At 51.4% G+C, this 20662-nt stretch overlaps 1 protein-coding gene across 1 annotated transcript; it reads left to right on the top strand.

Moving 5' to 3' along the window:
• Positions 1-331: 331 nt before the first annotated feature.
• On the top strand, positions 332-17982 carry FBXO31 (F-box protein 31; the record flags this gene model as incomplete). The annotated part of the gene is made up of 10 exons (XM_079541214.1): positions 332-719; positions 5840-5911; positions 7906-7992; positions 10970-11046; positions 12297-12464; positions 12995-13069; positions 14650-14759; positions 15428-15581; positions 16250-16614; positions 17760-17982. 10 exons carry the CDS (start codon positions 332-334, stop codon positions 17980-17982), a joined length of 1719 nt encoding a protein of 572 aa, XP_079397340.1.
• Between the last annotated feature and the right edge of the window lie 2680 nt (positions 17983-20662).

The raw sequence follows: 20662 nt of genomic DNA on the forward strand, positions 1-20662 counted from the left end.
GTGAGGGAAGGGAATATTTACTTTCTCACCGCAGCAGAGCGGGACGACGGGGCTCCGAGACACCACCGTCGGTGCCGCGGGGTGGTGGTGCCCAGGAGGGCACCGCGCGGGACCGGGCGGCTCGTTCCTCCCGCGCGCAAGGGGGCGGGCGAGCCCTCCCCGGCGGCCACGGCTCCCCGAAGGCCTAACGGCGGCGGCACGTCCGTTACACGGCGAGGGGGCGTGGCCAAGCAGAGAGGGCGGCTCCGATTGGCCGCGTCTGGGCAGTGGGCGTGTCCTGCGGCGCCGCGCCGCGTCGCGCCACGCCCCACGTCGCAGACAGGCGGCAGCCATGGCGGTGTGCGCCCGGCTGTGCGGGGTCGGCCCGGCGCGGGGCTGCCGCCGGCGCGGGGCGGCACGGGAACAGCGGCGGGGAGGCGGAGGGGACAGCGAGCCCGACACCGACACGGACCCCGAGGAGGCTGGAGGCGGCGGAGGCGCTTCCGCTGAGGACGACGAATTGACGGAGCGCATCGAGTGCGCCAGGCCCGCGCCGCACCCCGCCGAGGTGGGTCCGAACGGGCGGGCACCGATGTCCCTCCTGGAGCTGCCCCCCGAGCTGCTGGTGCAGATCTTCGGCTCGCTGCCCGGCACCGACCTGCCCAGCCTGGCCCGGGTCTGCACCACCTTCCGTCGCATCCTCCGCACCGACACCATCTGGAGGCGGCGCTGCCGGGAAGGTACCGCCTGCTGGGGGGGGTTATGGGGAGCATTGGGGTGGCTGGGGAGGAGATGGGGCCGGTGGGTGCAGGGCCTGGGAACATCCTGGGAGGAGGGGGTTCCTTGGGAAGGCGTGCAGAGGGGAATTTCGGGCGGTGGGAAGGGGTGATGGTCAGTCGGTGCACGGTGCGCTGGGGGAGGAAGGAGCCCTTGGGTGTCCGTCTGGGAGCACTGGGGGTCTGGAGGTGATGCGAGCACCGTGTTGGCATGTGCATTGCAGCAGTGCAAGCAATGGGCCGTGCTCTGCACCGCCTCGGGCTGTGTTGCTGCGGCCCAGTGCCGCAGTTTCACTCCTCACCTTTACCTGGTATCAGCGTGTCTGTCTGTCTGTCCCCTGTTTGTTAACGCAGCGGCGGTTTCACCCTCCTTACGTGGTCCTGCTGTGCTCATCTGTGATGCTCTCCTGCCAGGTGCTTCCAGCTCATGAAGTCCTTTGTGTTCACTGTTGTTTTTCTGGTTTTGGTAGCATGGATAAGAACTGTAGGTGTGTCAGAAAGGCTGTCTGCTATAGGCAGCAGGATGCGTTAAACCTTACAGGAATGAGTTCATGCTTTATCAGCACTACCCAAGAACCCTTGGACGGTACAAAGGCTGTACTTGTAAAATATACACCAAAGCATTCTTATTTCTCTGCTCAGCAGGGAGTGATCCAATAACTTTAACGCTTTCTTGATGACAGGTTAATCAAATAACATCCATTCTTTCCTTATACTCCTTGCTAGCTATGAGGTGAGAGGTGCTTCAGACCGAATTTTCTGTTCTTTCCCACACTGTGTTTCTTCTGATGTATCAGCTCCAGCTGTGGCCAGAGCGCGTATTGGTGGGCTGCAGGTTTGATGGAGGTAATTCTTGTACCAAAGGCATGATGTGCAAGCTGTGAGGCCCAAATAAGCACCAGGTTCCTGGCTGAAAGCTGGACGTTTATGAGGCTTCCCGCAGCCTTTTAATCAGTCACAATCTGAGCTGCTCTCAGTTTGGACTTTCACTTGCACAGTTCTGCACATAAGCATGAAGTGATTGCCATCGTGGTGGTTCTGCAGCATTGAATGTATGCCTTTGTGTCCTGCTGTGAAAACGGCAGGTGCCAGGAACAGGGTGAGAATACGTGTGCCTCTCCAACCATACCCCTTACATTGGCCTGTTCAGCCTGAAGCTTACTGGTGATGCCCCGGAGCTGTACGCTTAAGGAATTAGTGGTCAGCTTTGTCTCTGTGACTGTCTGTGTGTAAAACTATTTGAGATTAAAAAGAAAGACAATCCTGAAATGAAATGCAACGGTTAATCACTGAGAGAGTTGTTGCAGTGCTTTGTGTGAACCAGTTTGTACCTTCAGCATGGGCAGCAGCAGTGCTGGGGGTGGGAAACACCTGGCTTTGCCCATTCAGAACTGGTGTTTTCCTCTTGTACTGCTGTGAGCAGACTCACTTTTAGAATAGTCTTGAAAACACTGTTGTGAATGGTCCAAACATCCAGAGGCCTTGTCCTGAAAGCGCAGGGGTGGCTTCTCCTGGTGATTGTCCATGGGGAGACTGCAGGGATTAAGCAGAAGCTGTTGTGTAACCCTGCTGCTGTGGCTGTTAGGGCTGTTGTCCTTTTATCATTGCAACTGTTTGGGGTAAACAATGTCTTTGAATTGCTTCTTTGGCAAGAAGAGGATTGCAGTTGCTTTCGTGTTGTCTATAAATAGGAGATTGCTGATCTCTGCAGTGGGAGCTGAATTAAAGCACCATTGCTCATGGCTTGACCTACCTTCATTAGCACCTGTGGTAGGCCACAACTTTTACCTTAAAGCAGCATTGGAGCAGCAAAATGCTTAGAAACAGAGCAGTGGTTCAGAACAACCTCTTCTAGAACGTGCCTGAAAAGGCTTTGGGTTGTAACAACATTCTTCATTAGTTTTGGACCTGCAGAAGTGTCAGCCAAGGTGTTAAGGATGCTTAGCTTGAGCAAGGCTTGGAGAGTTGCTGGGGAGAAGCATGGGAGCCTGCTGTGTGTGCTCAGTGCGGGCTGCTGGGTGGAATTCAGCTCTTCCAGGGCTCCCACAGTGGGAACTATTTCCTGTAGTGCATCGCCTTAGGAAATGAGAATGTGGTTTTCATATGTCACAAAGGTCCAGAATTGCATGGTGTGTATCTTTAGTGAGCTGTGGTGTGCTTTTCCATCTCTCACCTTGTTCTTGGTCCAGGTGCTGTCTGGAAGCCAATAGCTTGCTGTTCCTCGCTGCTGGTGGCAGGTGCACAGCACTGGCCATTCTTGAGAGGTTCTCCCTCAGGTTTGTTTGTAGCTTGCAGGTCTGAAGCCACTCATTTTCTTGCTTTGGGGTTTCCACAAATGCCTTCACTCATTGCAGATCACAGCTCCTCCTTTCGGTCACTACAAGCCTTCCATTGGGAGAAGCGTTTGGAAGCCTTTGGAAACAAGAAGCCAATTCCAAATTTGTCCTTCAGAAGTGCTGACCTGAGAATCTCCCATGTTTGTGGTGTAATAATCCAATAAGTTTCTATGCCTTCTGTTCTGTGCATGGCATTGCAAACACAGCTTTATTCAGGACTAATGAGAAGACATGATTGGCCAAGGCACTGTTGAACCATAGCAGTGGTAAGGGTGTCAAGCTCTACCAGGCATCCTAATTCCCTCTGAGCTTCAGGTGCCCACATGCAGTGCTTGGAGCTGCTGAGAGAGGCACAGGGGAAAGCAGTGGTGTCATCTGTGATTGTGTTATCTGAAATACAGTGGAAGCACTCCCTGCTTCCAGAAGATGATGGCACAGCTGCCAGGAGGGCTCTCTTTGCCCTGGGCAGAGCAGGGAATAGATTACACCTAGAAAGGTGTTAGTGGGATTCATTAGACCTCTCCAAGTCTTTTTGATTCCAATGCATGTGGCCATGGAAACAGCACCGTGTCACTGTGTTTGGCACGGTGTTTTCCAAGCACTCATTATAAACCTAATAAAACAGATTTTGCAGCTGGTCAAGGAAGAGCTTCAAAACCAATTTCCATCCTTACTTTTGAAGCAGGATTCTTTCTAACCGTGTGCATTTCTGTGGCTGTTAACTCCTTAGGGTGCTTGACTCAGTGAGCTGCAGCACTGAGGTAAGGCCATTTTATGGGCACCTACCTGCAGAGAAGTGGGGTTTGCAGCTTTTGTAGTGTTTCTGCTTTCGTAGAATTTCCCTGCAGGTTGTCCAGGGCACTTGCATGGAACTGAGGTAGAGCTCTGACCTCAAACCTCATCCCACCACGCTCTGTTGTTCAGGGTATGTGCAGGCAGTTATCAGTTCTGGGGCTGCCCTTGGAGTGGCTTATGGGTGCAGGAGGCAAAATGGGGAGAAATGAGGGCTTCTGCAGGAAGGCTCTATGTGGGCATTGCTGTTGGCAGCGTGGAGAGGTGCCGTTTGGGCAGGATCCTCTGTGTGTCTCCTCCCTTTCTGATGCAGTATGAATATCTTCCATGAGGCTGAACGTAACCTAGCTGCAATGCCTGCTGCACAGAGCCTGCGTCCTGCTGACACTGTGGCCAGGTGGAAGGGCTGTTTACAAACAGCAAGCTCTAACCACCCTGCTTCCCTCAGCTTACAGAGGTCTGTGACTTTCACATGCCGTTCCCTCTGCCCCTTTGATGCAGTTATTAGGCACTCATACCCACTTTGCACACACGTGGGCAGCAGCTGAGAGCCTCCCTGAGCCTGGCAGGGGGGGGACAACCATGGGATGGCTGCAGGGCGCTCACTGTGCAGCTTCCAGCTCAGCTCTGCTTTCACAGACCTGCAGGAGGGCAGTGCAGGGTTGGTTGGCTGCAGCCCAGCACTAAGTGGCTTGTTGGTGCTGGCCTGGGTGTGCTTTCCTGCGAGCACACTCTTTCTGCTGCTCTCTGCCTAATTGTGCTTCCTCATCCTGCCTGGTGTTTGATGCATTGAGCTTCCTGTGACTTCTGCCGTGGAAGTCAGCAGGAGCTTTGCCACGGGCTCCTGCCTCTTTTAATGAAGGGCAAAATGCCTTTGTGCCTCCTGCCCACTCTTACCTCGATTGAACTCGCCGTTCACCCAAAGCAACGTAATGCAGAGTTTGTGCTCCCCACAGGCGGGCTGACAGTGAGCTGTGTGCTTGTTTTATCATCACGCACGTGTGCCACAAGTGCTGTATTTATAGACTGAATGATGGTGGATTCATTCAGGGACGCTTCTGCTTTTCTCCTGTATGAAAAATGGATCCTCAGTTTGCAGCAGCGCTTGGCAGCCCTGGTGTTTGGCACTGCTGGGGGAAGCTGTGTTTGATCTGCAGTAGAGGTCTTTGATGTTGAGGAGGATGGCCTTGCACGCCGAGATCTAACAGGAGTGCTGCAGCAGCGTGCTTGTTGCTGCTGATGGGTTTTTTGGGATCTCCCTCCTCTCATTTCCTCCCTCTGCCTTCCTAAGGATTCCTTGCAGTGAGATATCAGTCCTTGCTTCTATTTGTTAGAATTTCTTAGAAGTTTTGGTGTTGACTTCCAGCAAAAACAGAACGAGATGATCTCATTTTGTGCTTCAAAGCAGCCTTTAAGGTCTGTGGCTTGCTTTGTTTTCAGGGCGCTCTGTGAGCAATCAAAGGCATTTGGGCAGCCCCATCTCCTCCGATCCCCTTTCATGTGTAGCCATATTTGTACACGCTGATGTCTGTTTTATGTCTCCATTTCATTCTTTTTTAAGTCCGTGACCTTTTCTTGGGATCCTAATAAGCAGCTTTCTCTGCTGGGCGGCTCAGTGGGAGTAAATAATTACTACTCACTGATGATTTGATCTAAATGGGCACACATTCGGAGCTGTAATGAGTTTGTCTCTCACATTTCACACCCCTTGCAGTGTAGATGTCAGCCTCTGTCACTCTGCTGTGCTGTGTGTTTGTTGCAGGCATCCCTTGGGAAGTGCTGGATTCCCAAACTGCGATGCCATTACCTCCAGTTTTTCATTTTCTCTGCAGAAACAGCAACGAGATTCTCGGATTGATGGCCCAGCTTGCAAGAGTGCACCTCCCATCTCCTTGTCAGTCCTGCATAGCAAAGGCCTCGATGCCAGAGCTGATGCTGTTATCTGTGTCGTTGCAGAGTACGGCGTGTGTGAAAACCTGCGCAAGTTGGAGATCACAGGCGTGTCCTGCAGGGATGTCTATGCCAAACGTAAGTGATGAAGCTGCTGCAGAGCTGGAGGTCTTTGCTCAGTACCAGCTTGGAAAGCGTGTGCGTGTTGAATATTTATTAGGCTTTGACAGTGGGAGTTATTCAGACTCGCTTTCTAATGGCAAAGGCGTCTGTGAAGCTGACACGTTTGGGATTTTATGTAATGCTAAGCAGGTAGCGAGAGCTGGGACATCTGTCCTCCAGTGCTCTGGTAGGAAAAGGCACAGAATTTAAGTTTCTTGTGGAGCATAATGAAGGTTTTTCATCGTTTCCCGTTTCTTTTACTTTGTTCAGATCTTGCTGAGGAATTAACCGATATTTTTCTCTATTTAGAGGCTGCCAGTACCCCAGTGTGACTTAAGTTAAGGCTGGTCCCAGTGAAAGGATGCCATTCTATGCTGACAGTGGGAAAGAGCTGTTGGTGGAGTCCTTTGGGCAGCTCTTGGAGGAGGAGGACATGGCAGGGCTGGTCTCTGCTCAGGTGCCTCTGTGTTTTAGGGATGGCTGTGGCAGTGGCACCTCAGATTCAGCGTGCACCTACCTTGCAGAAGGCACATCTGCTATCTCGTGGTATGGGGGGCGTCTGAGAGATAAAAGCAGGACAGGCTGTGGCCCAGATGGAGGCAGGGATCCATTGAGGCTGTCTCCCTGTCCCCACATCTTGCCCTTTGCACTCAGAAGCTGCAGGGTTGCTTCTGTCAGCCTCCAGGAGATCCTGTATCAGCACTATCAGGCTGTGTTACCTTGGTTCCCCCGCCACATATTTTATAAGGGTTTGTAGTCCTCAGTATAAAGAACAAGATTTAACCTGTGGTTTCTGGCTGTTCACATAAGACCCTGTGTTACATAGCAAAAGCAGTAACTGTCCCAAGTTGCAATCATCTGTAAAGTCCCTATGGGCTTTGCAGAGCCAAAAACCATCTCAACTTCTACACTTGCTTTGTTTGCTGAGCCTTGAAGCAGTGACTGCCTCAAGCACTGGTCTCCATGCTGGAGGGGAACAATTTCTGGGTTTTAATCTTCTCTATTAGACTTGCTGATCATCCTCAGGTAAAACTACTTCATTACCCACTGCCTCCGTTGGTGCACACGAGATGAAAGTGCTCAGTTGGTCCGGATGGGAGGGCTGGGTGATGCTGAGCCAGCTCTTGTAGACAGCACTGGAGGCCCCTTTGTCATTCTGCAGATTTCCAGAGTCTGATAAGACTCATAGGACAGCTCTGTTGAGGGCCAACAACTATTTTGCCAGTCTGCCCTTCCACTGCTGTAGTTTCTGCATCCACAGCATCACAGGATGTATGAGGGTTACCTCTGCAGTAGTCTGTACTGCGTTCCTGGGGAAGGACTGTGCTGTGCCCTTATCCATTCAGCAATCCTGATCAGTATGGTTGCTAACCAGGGTGAGCCAAGCACTGGTCAGTGTACTTGGCAGCCTTCTCAGGCTTCAGAAGGTCTGCTGTCCTAGCTCTCCTGCTCAGATTTAACCAACAATTAGTGAGTTTGGAACAGTTTCCTGGTGGTGAACCCCCCCCTGCCATTTTCTCTGCTGTCCCATAAACCTCCTTAATCGCAGAAGAGTTAATTTGGTGCTACTGGGGGATGTCACCTAAGCTTTTCTGTGCACTAAATGTGCTTTTGCAGGAAACAGGGTGGGAAACTGGGAATTGGGATCCGGTGTTAGGGAGCAGCACTGACCCAAGAGCTGGGCTGCCCTCTGTGCAGTTACTTGTCAGACAGCGATGCTCACAGAGCTTTGGGGGGGACCCCTTTTACTTCCCAGGATGTCATTTGTAAACGTTACCTTGGGTAATGCTGAACGTACCAAGCTCTGTGTCAGTAACCCTGCTCACTGGCTGTGCCTGAGGGAGCAAATTGGAAACCACTGATTGATGCGACGCAGCCGGAAGCGAAAGGAGAAGGGAGCTGATCCAGGTTCATCAGAAGGTGACGGTGGAGCTGAGTTCTGTGGCACTTACCCTGCTGTGTCTGTTCAGGTATAAACCCACGGGTGAAGTCGGGGCGTTTTATGAAAATCCTTCCCGACTACGAGCACATGGAGTACAGAGATGTTTACACCTGCCGTACGTACCCTGCTGGTTGATGCTTCCTGCTCTGAGCACACACGAGATGCTGCATGGAGTGTGACGTTGCTTTGAGCAGATTGTTTCGGGGTGGATCTTGGGATAGATAGCGTGGAGGGTTTCATGAGCAGTTCAGAGAATTGTTAGAACGGCCTGGGTTGCAAAGGAGCACAGTGCTCATCCAGTTCCAACCCCCTGCTGTGTGCAGGTCACCAACCAGCAGCCCAGGCTGCTCACAGCCACATCCAGCCTGGCCTTGAATGCCTGCAGGGATGGGGCATCCACAGCCTCCTTGGGTAACCTGTGCCAGTGCTTGTGGAGAAGCCTGATGCTTCAGTTTGCTGCTCAGTCTTCTGCAGGTGTTGAGGGGAGTGCTGATCACATTTAAGCCAACGAGGGAAGCCTGTACTGCTTGGGCTCTGGAAGGAGTATTGAGCTGTCTTTCATGCTCCTTAGGGGAAGGGGAATAAGGTCACTTTGCAAACTCAGGTTACTAATTCACACGTGCTTGGGAATGGAGTCCTTCCACACATGCTAATGGGAGGAGTGAATGCTGCACACTCACCTGTGCTGAAGAAGAGAGCTGAGCATGGGCCATTCAGAGATGTACAGCAGGCCATGCTGACATTGTCTTTAATGCAGGTCACAGGAGGGAAGCAGTGACAGCTCCGCTGTGGGAATCAGTACGAAGTTTTAGCTTTCATAGGTTGCTGCCTGGGTGCTTGCCCTGAACAAGCTGGTTGTGGTGGCTCTGAAATGGCATTCTGTGCTGTTCCCTCAACTGCAGCCCCAAACATCTGAAGTCTCAAGCTGCTTTTCTGGAGAGGCATGGCGTGTCACTTGGAGAACAGCCAGCGTGGTTTACAATGTCATTGCCTGTTTCCCCTTTTCCCCCCCAAGCTGTTCAGCCTTCCTTAGCAGGGTCGATTGTGGCCGCAATACAGCATGAGCCAGCTCAGCTCAGATTGCTTTCTCCAGGTTTTCAGCACTCCTTGGTGATGCTTTGCTCACTCCACTCTGAGCAGTTACCACTGGCTGAGAGCTGCTTACATGCTTCCAGCTCAGTTTGGTTATAGACATCTCGCTTTGATCCCTCGTTGGGTTTTTGCATTTATTTCTGCCTTGTCCTCAAAGCAGACGCAGGCGGTGTGATGGGATTTAGCTAAAGCAGAGGTGTATGAAAGCATCTGCCATGCTCCTGATTTAATAACCCGTTCTGGGGTTGTGAGTGCCTTCCCACACCGATGGTGGTTGTTGGTGTGCCAGCTCTGCTGTGTCTGCTTGGATCGCTGTGCGTTTGCTCTGTGTCACTCCTTGTCCTCTGGTGAAGAGCACAGGCATCAGACCTTGCCCAGGCAGCTCCTGTGATGGGAGCTGAGGCATTCACTGCTCATCCCAGCCTTTCCCAAACTGCTTTTCCATCTGAAGGGCTTGCAGGGCTGTGTGTGGCAGTGTGGGTAATAGACTGCCTGGGTGGGAGCGCTGCTGAAGCTTCCCAGGGGTGTATTTCTTGTTCTACTTGGAGCACGTGGGCTCAGAAGTTTGGATAGGCAACAGACTTCTTCAGGACTGAGAAGAATTGGAGGTCTGGTGCGTAGCAGAGGAAAGCAAGGCTTGGAGAGCAGCCCAAGTGCTGCTGTGTTCAGAGGAGCGGGGAGGGAAGCAGCTGCTGCATCCATCCGTCTCCTGCCATGGGGAAGCCAGGGCTGGAACTCAGCAGTGGGTTTAGCTGCAATCCTGAGACTTTGTAGAAGGGAAAAACAATCTCCCTCAGGCCTGAAAAAGGGAGTTAGGGTTTTGCTTTGAGTCTTGTTGGGGCCAGCTGGCTCAGCTCAGGATAACCCTCCCTGCTGTTCTCATCCACCGTGGAAGTGCTCTGCTTTGCTGTAATAAAAACACCCCTACAGTCTTCCCTGTTCCAGGTACTTAAAGGAACAAAGCTGCACTGAAACTCAGTTCTTCCTATATAAATTGACATGAAATAAAAACCCTTATTCGTTCATGCTGGTTTTGTAAGTTGTGGCTTTCCGAGTTGGCCAGGAGCATCCCTGTGAGACAGAGGTCTTGGAAGTAACCTTAGAAATAACCTGTTGTTCCCACACAAGGTGCTAGGCTGTGTGTGCCACCTGCACATGGAGGTTATTGGTTGTGTCTGAAAACTGTATGGGCAAAAAGCAGGGCTGTGAGGCTGGGAGAGGAGGCAAGGAGCATCTCCGAGCTTCCCTTAAGGTGGTTCTGTGCAGGCATCGTCCCCACTTCAAAGAAGTTTTCCTGTTTGCCCTTTAATTTTGGCGTGATTGAAAGTGAACCCAACTCAGAGATGAGGAGCAGAAGCCTCCTGTGCTGCAGCAGGCTGTGAGAGGGGCTGGGCAGCAGCTTCTGGGCACTGCTGACATATAGCAGCTTGCTTTGAGTTCTGCAGCTCCCGAGCTGGCATGGCGTGTGCGCTTTGCCCCGCTGTTTATTGGCTGTTTTGAAGAAGGATGCTTAACTCTGGAGGCAAGTTTGTCCCTGCAAGGAGGGGAAATACACAGAATACTCACATTTCCCTATTCTCTACTGCCTCTGTGTCTTTATTTTCTGTTGCTTTGCAGCGTGAGGCATCAGGTGCATTTTTGGTAGCTGGAGGTGGCGGATACTTGATTTGTATTTAGCTCTGGACATGTCGTGTGATTTGCAGAGGTCTCCCACTGAGGTATCTGCTCGTGTAAGGTCCTGGGAACAAACTCCTGTCCTTGCAGTTGCAGCAAGGCTTCAGAGGACAGGAAATCCTCGTGAACTCATGGGAGGCCTCAGTTCACAACTGCCTCGCTGTGGTTGGGTGCAACCAGCATTCACTTCCTTATCGTGCTGTTGTGGGTGGCATTGGTGTGCAGTTTGGTGATAAGTCTCTTTTTCCCTTTCTTTCTTTTCCCCCCCCCCAAATTCGAATCCCTTAGCTCATTAATGCTCACATCAGTGTCTCACTGTTCCTCAGTGCTGCACCGGTACCGACACATCCTGGGCTTGTGGCAGCCGGACATTGGGCCCTATGGGGGACTGCTGAACGTGGTGGTGAGTACCTCCTCCTGGGGCTGTGGTGGAGGGCTGAACCTTTTGAATGCCCCTTCACCATCTGCGTGCTGTTGAGAGCTCTAAACAGCAGCACTCAAGCACGTGGTTGGTGCCCACGTTGCTCCTTGGATCTTTGCACCATCACCTCCTTTTCCAGACAGTCCTTTTGTTTTTCAGCTTCAGGAACACACAGGAAGATGTGAGGAATGTTTTAAGGCAAGGCTTCATTTAGAGTCTAATGCTGCTATTCTGGTGGCTGGCACAGAGCTTTGATACCACAGAGACTTCAGTGCTGGCTCATTACTTCATGTTTAACTTTTGCCTGCATCTGAACATTTTGCAAAAGGTTTTGGCCTTGTGTTTTTGCACCTCACCTTTCTGTACTTTGCCATCCTTTACTGATGCAAGGCTCGTGGAGCCTCCCAGCTCTGCTGGGGAGAGCAGTTAATGAACAACCTCGATACTGTATTACTGAGACTGGGCAAGAAAATTGCCAGAAGCCCTTACTCTTTGCACCAGGGTGCTGTAGGTGGTGGCAGACTGACCCATAACAAATAACCAGGGCCACTGCTGCTCTGTCCTTAGGATTTTGCAATGCTCTGTTTCATAAACTGATAGAAGAGTACCTCCAAGTGCTTGCATGATGTCGTGACCTTACAAAAACAGGTGTTCCCTTGTGGCACTGCTCTGCTCTCCTCTCAAATCTCTGCTCAGAAAATATCCTTTCTCTAGAATTGTGGGGCTGGAAGGGAAGGATTCTGTTAGACCTGCAGGAGGAGAGCTGGCGCTTGTGCTTCTCTGCTGAGAGGATTGTTGCTTCCTGTGCTGCCCGTGAATAATAGAGCCAAATAATTCCTCATCCAAGAGGAGCAGATAATCATGAGAAGCAGAACTCTGAGAATCTGCCAGCAGGAGCTCTCAAACTAATTAGAGCTTGACTTGCTGTGTGGTCTCTCCCTCCGGATGCTGTGCACCGAGCATCCGTCACAAAGTCCTTTGCAACAATAAAAGCCTGATGATTTTTCCATTGGTGCAGAAAAACCTCATAAAGAAACCCTCTCCCTCTTCACCAGGGGTGTGCTGTGAGTCCATATGGTCTGGTTTAATTGCTGGAAAGCAGTTTGGAAATGCAGCAAGCTGTTCTGCAGCTCTTGCCCTGTTGTAGGATGGGCGCCAGAGCCGTTTGCTGCGAACTCCAAAGGACGTGAGCAAGGCTGATGCTGTGTGTGTTGTTTCCCATCCCTCTGCAGGTGGATGGCCTGTTCATCATTGGATGGATGTACCTGCCACCTCACGACCCTCACGTCGATGACCCGATGAGATTCAAACCTCTCTTCAGGATCCATCTGATGGAGAGGAAATCTGCAACGGTTGAGTGCATGTATGGCCATAAGGGACCTCATAATGGCCACATCCAGGTGAGCTCCTCCAGCATTTGCAGCACCACCAGTCCTAGGGGCAGGGTGTGCGTGCATGTCTGCACCTTGGCTGTAGAAGCAGATTGAACAAAAAGACAGGATATGGCCCTGGGATGTAACACCAATGTGTTCAGGTTGAAATAAAGGGCGCACAAAGTGGCCTTGTTCAGCTGCTGGGTGCATCCACGCAGGCCTGCTTGGTTTTCCAGTGCTAAATGAGACTGTAGGAAGGCGACTTAGCGTCATGCATTCAGCTGAAGGCTTTGTAAAGCTTCTTGAGAGGCTGCTTCCTTGTCCTTAAAATGAAAAACAACTCAGAGAAGCAACATGAGATCTTTCATTCGAATGCACCGGGTTTGTTAGGGCTGTTGGTTCTCTATCCTGTAGCTGGTGCATTGCGATCTCTCCCGTGCCTGATTGAGTAACATTTGTTGTGCAAAGCATTTACTCTAAGCAGTCATAGTTAAGTCATCCCAGGCAGCTCTCATCAGCTCTGCAACCTGTTCATTTCTCCTCTGTGCTAACTACAGATTGTGAAGAAGGACGAGTTCTCCACCAAATGCAACCAGACAGATCACCACCGCATGTCAGGGGGAAGGCAGGAGGTAAGAGTGCTGCACCACGTTTAAGCTGTGTGTGTGTCCCTTCTCTGAAGATAAAGCACTGCTCTCTCATCTAAGCCTGTCACTAATACTGAGATCCATGTATCTGAACGTACTTGAAAGCACGAGCTGGTAGCCTGAGGCTGATTTGCTCTCATCTTTTCTCGAGTGTGTGGAATTGATTCTCATTTGAATCAAAGCTTGAAGTGGGCACGCATAAAGACCTGCAGGATCTTGGGGAGTTCCTGCATGCACTGAGGTTTGATGTAAGGATTCAGAGGATGGGATCAGCTCAGCATTATGCTTACAGTGCTCCTGGGTGGACACCTGGCCCTCCCTCCGTGTGCAGCAGTGTGAGAGCAGGCTGCTCTGTCCATCCAGCTGAACAAGGCAGAGGTTTAGAGTTGGGGTTTCCCAGCAAGGTGCTGTTTTCCCCCCTACTGTTGGATCCTGAGCACCTGTGCTGTGGTGCTGCTCCTGTTTGTTAGCAGGGCTGTCTGAAGAAAGGCAGCAGTACGCACTGCTACGCTCTCCAGTCATTGATCTCTGCAGTACTGCTGTCTGTATAATGAAGATCTTTCCTAATGTTGAGCACCAGCTGCATTTGAATATGGGCTTGTCAGCAGGGCACCTTTCTACTGCTTGTCTTCTTTGTTGAGGGATTAAAGCTCCATTTATTTGTTTACCCCGTGACTGTGTAAGGCATACCCAGCAAGGCAGATCCCTACCTCAGCCTGCTCCAAGCTGTAGATGTAACTGTCAGGATGGAAGCCTTCAGCTCGTAGCTGCTCCAGGCATTGCAGCCAGGAGCCCAGCTCGCTCGGCATGACAGACCTGATCCTCCTCTTGCTTCTGACGTGTGCTTTAAGATGTCTGCCTGCTAATGGGAAACAGCTGGGTGAGAGGTTTCATTAAGTGTGTTCTGCTTCTGCAGCAGATGAGAAATGCTTTAATACTTTCAAAGCACCGTGTTAAGGATGCGTGGCATTATGGTAATTGGGGGATCTGGCTTTGGAAGATAAAGCAGGTTGGGAATGTTGCTGGGTAGGCTGCTATCTCAGTGTAAGCTGTTAGCACGCTAACTCATGTGAGGGTATTAACTTGTCAGAGCTGGTGTGGAGGGACTTCAAGAGATTTTTAGATGCATCACTGTTATACGAGCAGGATTTAACCCCCTAAATCTGCAGTGCTTTTCAGAAGCTTCCCCTTTTGTGTTTAGGGTAGGGCACAGGAGCGGGCTGTTACGGGTGCGCAGATGGGTTCCTGAAGGATAAATCAGGACATAGCAGCAGATCAGCTGATTTGCAGTAACAGGTCACGCTTGTGCTTTTGTTCTGAGGAGTCACATTGGTTCACATGGGATTTACGTGAAGGGAAGCCTGTCTTTATGGTGCAGAGCCTTGCTAGTAGTGCAGTCACCATGACAACTGTTAAACGATTCTCCATGCCTACTCTGCAGCAGTGTTTGCTTTTTCCCAGCTCCCCCCCATACACAGCTGTCAGTGTGTGCCCTCTCTGTGCTCGGATGGGGAACTGTACCCATGTGGCTCAGTTGCAAATGAAGCACCTCTGTCTTCCTACAGGAATTCCGGACATGGCTGCGGGAAGAGTGGGGTCGCACACTGGAGGACATCTTCCATGAGCACATGCAAGAGCTCATCTTGATGAAGTTCATCTACACCAGCCAATATGAGTAAGGGCACCAGCTCTTTTTAGGTATTAAGGCTGCTGCAACTACCAGGCCACATTAGATCATTTCTTCTGAAAATGGGATGCTTGCGATGACGTCTCACAGCCAGAGGAACGTCATTTTGTTGAGGTTCTGCAGGCTCTGCCCAAAGATATGGGGCAGCATGGGAGGTTTATTATTACTGCTTCCATTGCTAAAATAGCTAGGCATGGTATTTGAGCCATCTCACTGTTCATTTTGAAGACGGTGAATATCTGTGATCCTGAGGGGCTCTGCTTGGTAGCCTTGTTACTAAACAATATGCTTTGTGGTGCACTAGGCAGAAGTGACACAGTCCTTTCCTTGACTATCACTCCAAAGTTCTAATAGCAGACACTGAGATACACTTTGCTGCTTAGGTCCTCCAGTACTGCCAGGGAGGGTTTCTGAGGCCTTCTGTGGCCTTGCAACAGGAGCATCCTGGTGTGCCAGCAGGGACTGGTAGAGGGAAGAGGAGGGAGGTGTGTTTGCACACGCCTGAGACGAAATCTGGAGCTCGTTGTAACACTGAGAGCACACATCCTGCCTCTGATGTGATGACAACCCAGAGCTGTCTCAAGGAGCTGACTGCAAACACGTTCTTCGTGTCTGGGAGTCCTCTCTTAGCCTCTCTGTCCTTTCCTTTTGCACAGCAACTGCTTGACATACCGACGCATCTACCTCCCTCCGAGCAGCCCTGAGGACCTCATCAAGCCAGGTCTCTTTAAGGGGACGTATGGGAGCCATGGGCTGGAGATTGTCATGTTGAGCTTTCATGGGAGGAAAGCCAAGGGGACTAAAATCACTGTGAGTGTGCTTTCCCTTCTCTCATCTGTTTGTTAAATTAATCTTCCATTGATGCCGTGGATCCACAGGAGAAAGGAAAAGGTAGTCAGGTGCTGCGACCCCAAAGCTTTATTCCTTGTGGGTGTTGGTGCCATTAATGAGTCTGAACATGTGCCAGCATAGCTAGAACTTGCTCTGCAAAGCTTTCCATGGTGCTACCTGGCTCTCCCTCCCTTTTCTGTCTCTATGAGCTACTTTCTGTGAGCAGCTGGTAGCAGATGATTGGAGATCAGTCGTGCATCAGGGGAGCAGGGACCAAATAAGCAGCAGCTCTTTGCTGGTGCCAAGCTGGTGAGCTCCTTCCTCTCTGCAGGGAGTGATGCTGACACAATGTTGATGTAGGGAACCTGCTTTGGCAGGGGGGTTGGACTCGATGATCTCTGGAGGTCCCTTCCAACCCCTACAATTCTGTGATTCTGTGATGTGCTGATGCTTTCTTTCATCCTTGCAAGCACAGCCTGGCTCGTAGCATTTGGTCTAACACTCTTGTTTGTGGGAGGCACAGAGAATTCGATGAGCAAAGCCTGATGTTTTCTGTTACCACCTTGATGGGTGTAGAACAGGGTGAACTCTGTAGGAGCAGCCGCAGCGCCCTGCCCTGCAGCCGCTTTGTTTCTCCCCATCTCCAGGGAGATCCCAACATCCCAGCTGGGCAGCAGACTGTGGAGATAGACCTGGCTCACCCCCTGCAGCTGCCTGACATCGAGAACCTTCGTGATTTCAGTGAGCTCTCTCGCATTGTCCTGGAGGTGCAGGAGCAGGTGCGGCGGGAGGAGCAGGAGGAGGAGCAGCGCAGAGAGGACGAGGATCGCTTCCAGCAGGCTGCCACCCCACCTGCTGCACAGCCCCAGGGAGGAGGAGGTGCTGAAGGGGAAGAGACTGCTTCTGGGGCAGAGCAGGCAGCCCAGGACAAGGCTCCAGCATCCCAGCCCTTCGTGCTGCCCATGGGGGTGATATCGAGGAACGAGGACTATCCCCGGACCTGCCGCGTTTGGTAATGGGGACGAGTTGCTTTGTGGCCCTGCTTGTGCCGTTTGCTTCTTGAAACTGAAGTGATCTTTGAAGCACGTGCTCTATTTGTTTGCCCTTTACCTGCCCTTTACACGGATCTCCCAGCCCCTTGTGCTCAGGCTTGCTTTCTCTGCTGCCTTATTCTTCTTCTCTTTTGATCCTTTTCCTTCTGAACCACGCTGCCATCTGCAATCCTGCTTCCTTTGTAGATTTTTTTTTTTATCCTGTTACTCCCAGAGTTAGCACCTTTCTGTATTTTACTTTTTTATCCCCTCCAGGAGCTGCTCAGCTCCTATATTTGGACATCTGAGCTGCTTCCTGTTCCTGTGTGTCATTTGTGTTCCTTGGCTGTGGGAACACAGTGCTCCCTCCCACCTCTCCCTGGCATCTGCTGCCTTGGCACCAAATCTGCAAGGTGCTGAGCACCGTAAGCAGGAGGTGCAGGTACACAGAGAGCCTCGTGGAGCGGGGCCTGGGCTCAGCGAAGCAGCATGCTAAATGAGGTGTGGAAACAGAGCCCAGAAGCTGAGGCTTAGGCAGGTGACCTTCAGCCAAACATCTGTGCTCATGGAAAAGCTTACCAATAGCTGGTTAATCCCAGAAGGCCCCTGCTGTCACACGCAAGCTGTGTTTGAATCAAACCCTGCTCCACCTGCTGCTTGCTTGGAGGTTAAACTGACCTTTACTCCTCCCCAGCTCCTATTAAGATTTTCCTTTCTTGCCTTTCCCCTGGGTTTGTCACAAGGTTTCCCTCTCTGGTCTCCCTCTCCCCATGTGTTTTCTTTTCTTTGAGGGCTCTCTGCACCTGGGTTGATCTCCGAGTTGCAGAAATAAATAAATCTCAGTTGAAAATCACTGGGTTGAGCTACGGAAGAACTCGTTCTCTCTTTGCAGGTGTTAATTAGAAGCCAGAAGCTTCCAGGAGGGGCCAGATAAATATACACAGCAATGAATAGTTTTCTGTTTTTGAAACGATATCAGCAGTGTTTTGTGATGTGAGCTGAATTGGTTCCTCCCTGCTCTGTAGCACTAGGCAGCGTTGTTTGGCACTGCATTCTTGTTATCACTGTTCAATATTGGGCAATTTTGGCCGTTCCCAATCCTTCCTTTGCTCTTCTCTCCCTGCAGTTTTTATGGGACGGGGCTCATCGCTGGCCATGGCTTCACCAGCCCCGAGCGAACGCCCGGTGTTTTTGTTCTCTTTGACGACGATCGCTTTGGATTCATCTGGCTGGAGCTCAAGTCCTTCAGTCTGTACAGTCGGATCAAAGTCTCCTTCCAGAACGCCGAAGCGCCTTCCCGGGAGGCTTTTGATGAAATGCTGAAGAACATTCAATCGTTGGCCACTTGATGGGTGATTTATGGACAGGGCTAGGGGCTGCAAAGGCTGTTGCGCTCCCCAACCAGAGATATGCTGGGGATTCCTTGCTCTTCGTACCTCTGAAGGAAAGCATGCACTTTTAATAAAGCCTTTTTATCCCCCCCCATGTACACACCCCTGGTAAAATACCCACGAGTGCCCTCTCCTCCCTGCTGCCCCTCACTGCTCCCCTAGCAGTCCTTGGTACCTGGTCTGTAGCATAGCTTTGAACAGCTGAAGGGATCCTGCAGAGGAGGACACGGAGCTTTCTTATTGCAAAAAAGAAAAAAAGGAATGTACTGGAACAAAAATAACTGAAGCTCAGAGTTGGATCACAGAACATCTGATTAACTGGATGGACACGAACCCTCTGCAGTGGCCATTAGGAGTTTCCCCATGGAGCAAGTCCTCTCCTTCAAGGAGGGGAGTCATTTAAGCCTTTGCTGTGCTCCGGGCCTATCTGTCCTCTTGGGAGAACTGCTTTACCCTCCTGCAAACTGCTCAATCCCCTGCTGCAGACTGGCTGGCTGCTTAATGTTAATTGCATCGGCGCCGAGCAAGCACGTCCTCCTCTCCAGAAACCTTTCTCTGGGTGCTGCATCATCAGGAGGGGCTGGTGTGTCATGTACCTGCATCTCTGGCTGAGTATAATTAGATCGGGTCGTTTCCTTGTGAGAAATCCCCTGCTGGGCAGCAAGGGGAGGGCTTCCCTGTGAATGGCTTCTGAAGGTCGATGGCTGTGCTGTCCCTGGGGCTCAGGGCTGCTTCTCTCAGCGCAGGGCTTCTTGTTTCTCACAGGAGCTGGGTTGCAGAACTGCAAGTGGGCGTGAATAGCAGAAGCTGGTGCATTCAGAACTGCTTTTGTGTCTGGAAGCTGGGCCTGAAATCTGACGGAGGGGGAAAAAAAAACAAGGGTGAAATAAGCCCCAATGCAGCCTTTTGAGTCCTGTCTGTGCTAGAGTCACAGCTGCCATTGGTACTGCTGTGACCTCAGTTATCAGGTTGTCCTGTGCAGGCTGAAGGAGCACTGAGGAGTTCTGGTGTCTCTGTGGCTCACTTTATGGTTGGTGCTGACAGGTTGGTGCTGCTGCTCTGCTCACGAGACCCTTCTGTTCCCTTTCTAGCCACACGTGTTTCATCCCAGATGATTGCTGCTAGCACAGAAATCTCCTGGGCTCAATTTCTTTCCATGATGCCTCTGTGGGCTGCTGTTAGGAGAGCCAGGTTCCCCATAGGCCCTAATTCTGCTCAGCAATGCATCCTGCCCAGCTAATCTACAAATTGGGAGTTGTGCTACAAACCATCCCAGCGCATTTCGTTATTAATCCTCTCTCTGTAGGAGGAGATAATTGGGATCTTTGTGTGAAGAAGAGAGCAGTTGGTGAGGAAGGCTTTGGTTGTAAGTAAAATGCGTCCTTTGTTGCAGTTCCTCCCCAGGGTTGAGGTCGGTTTGTCTAACAAAACTCAGCAGGTTTTGGTCTGTAAATGTGTCTGTGCATGTGTTGTGCAGGAAGGATTTGAGCCCTCTCTTAGGGAGCACTTGGAGCAGCTTTTCATCCTCCCTGTCAGAAGGGCTTTTTGCCATTTCTGGCTCTGGAGTGTTCCCTCAGGCTGTGTGAGAACTGAGTCTCCAGCAGAGATTTAGAGCAGGAGGTCACATCCATCACAGGATTAACTCCTGTCTCTTAGGGTAGAGTTTCACAACCCTCTGGGAGCATGAAGGTGATTTGGGGCACTTTTTTCTTAGCTTCCCTGCTGCCTCATCAGTAGTGGAAAAGCTGGCTGCGTATTAGAGGAGAGGATCTGAAGTGCTGTTAGCGTCCTGGTGAATAAGCTGGAACAGGAGTTTCTGAGCAGCCTGGTGGAGGTGTGGGCAGAAGGAAGGGCTGGCTGTGGTCTCACCCCTGTGCTGTGCAGGGCTGGCAGAGAGGCAGGGAGGCAGTGCTGAGAGAAATCCCCCTTGGGCAGCTGGTTTAAAATCACTTGTCCCTAAAACCACCTCTGCTTCAATCAGCACTGCATCCACGGTTCTGATTTCTGCGTTCCTCCTTCCCACAGCATCCCTGCTCACCTGGCAAAGAAAAGACATGAGACAACCCTGCAGTTCTGCATAGCTGCCTTAACAGCTTTTGCTTTTCTGAGATGGAAAATGAGCCTTGTTGTGCTGCGAGCTTGGCCTGGGACCTGCAGCACTGTCTCGTGAGTACAGACACTGACTTCAGCAGGTCTGCTCCTGTAACCTGCTGCGTTGGCTCTGCTGAATATGTAAAGGCAGCATAAATACGATTCACTGCTGTGTCATAGAGTGCTTTTAGAAGGTGTAACCTGCAGCTCGACTTCTCCTTGCTGCCAGAGCCTGCCTTGGGCAGCAGGTGGCAGGAGAGCTTTGCTCGGTCCAGGTTTTGCTGCTTGCACAAGGGCGCTCAGGATGGCTGTTTGTGCGTCGCCTTTGAAGGTGAGAGCTGCGTGCTGGGAGGTGCTGCAGGAGCCTTCCACGTGTCAGCTCTGCCTCTGTGGGTTTGTGGTGTACCTGCCTGGCCTCAAAGTGTCAGTGTGCCAGTCCTGATGAAAGGCAAAGCTGCTGTGGCTTTGTTCTGTCTAGAGCAGAGGCAGTGAAAACAGCGAGTTCTGTATCCGTGCTCCTCCTTTCCCTTCTCTGTTCATCTTCTGA

The sequence above is a fragment of the Tetrao urogallus genome, assembly GCF_951394365.1.
Source record: "Tetrao urogallus genome assembly, chromosome: 12".
NCBI classification, from domain to species: domain Eukaryota; kingdom Metazoa; phylum Chordata; class Aves; order Galliformes; family Phasianidae; genus Tetrao; species Tetrao urogallus.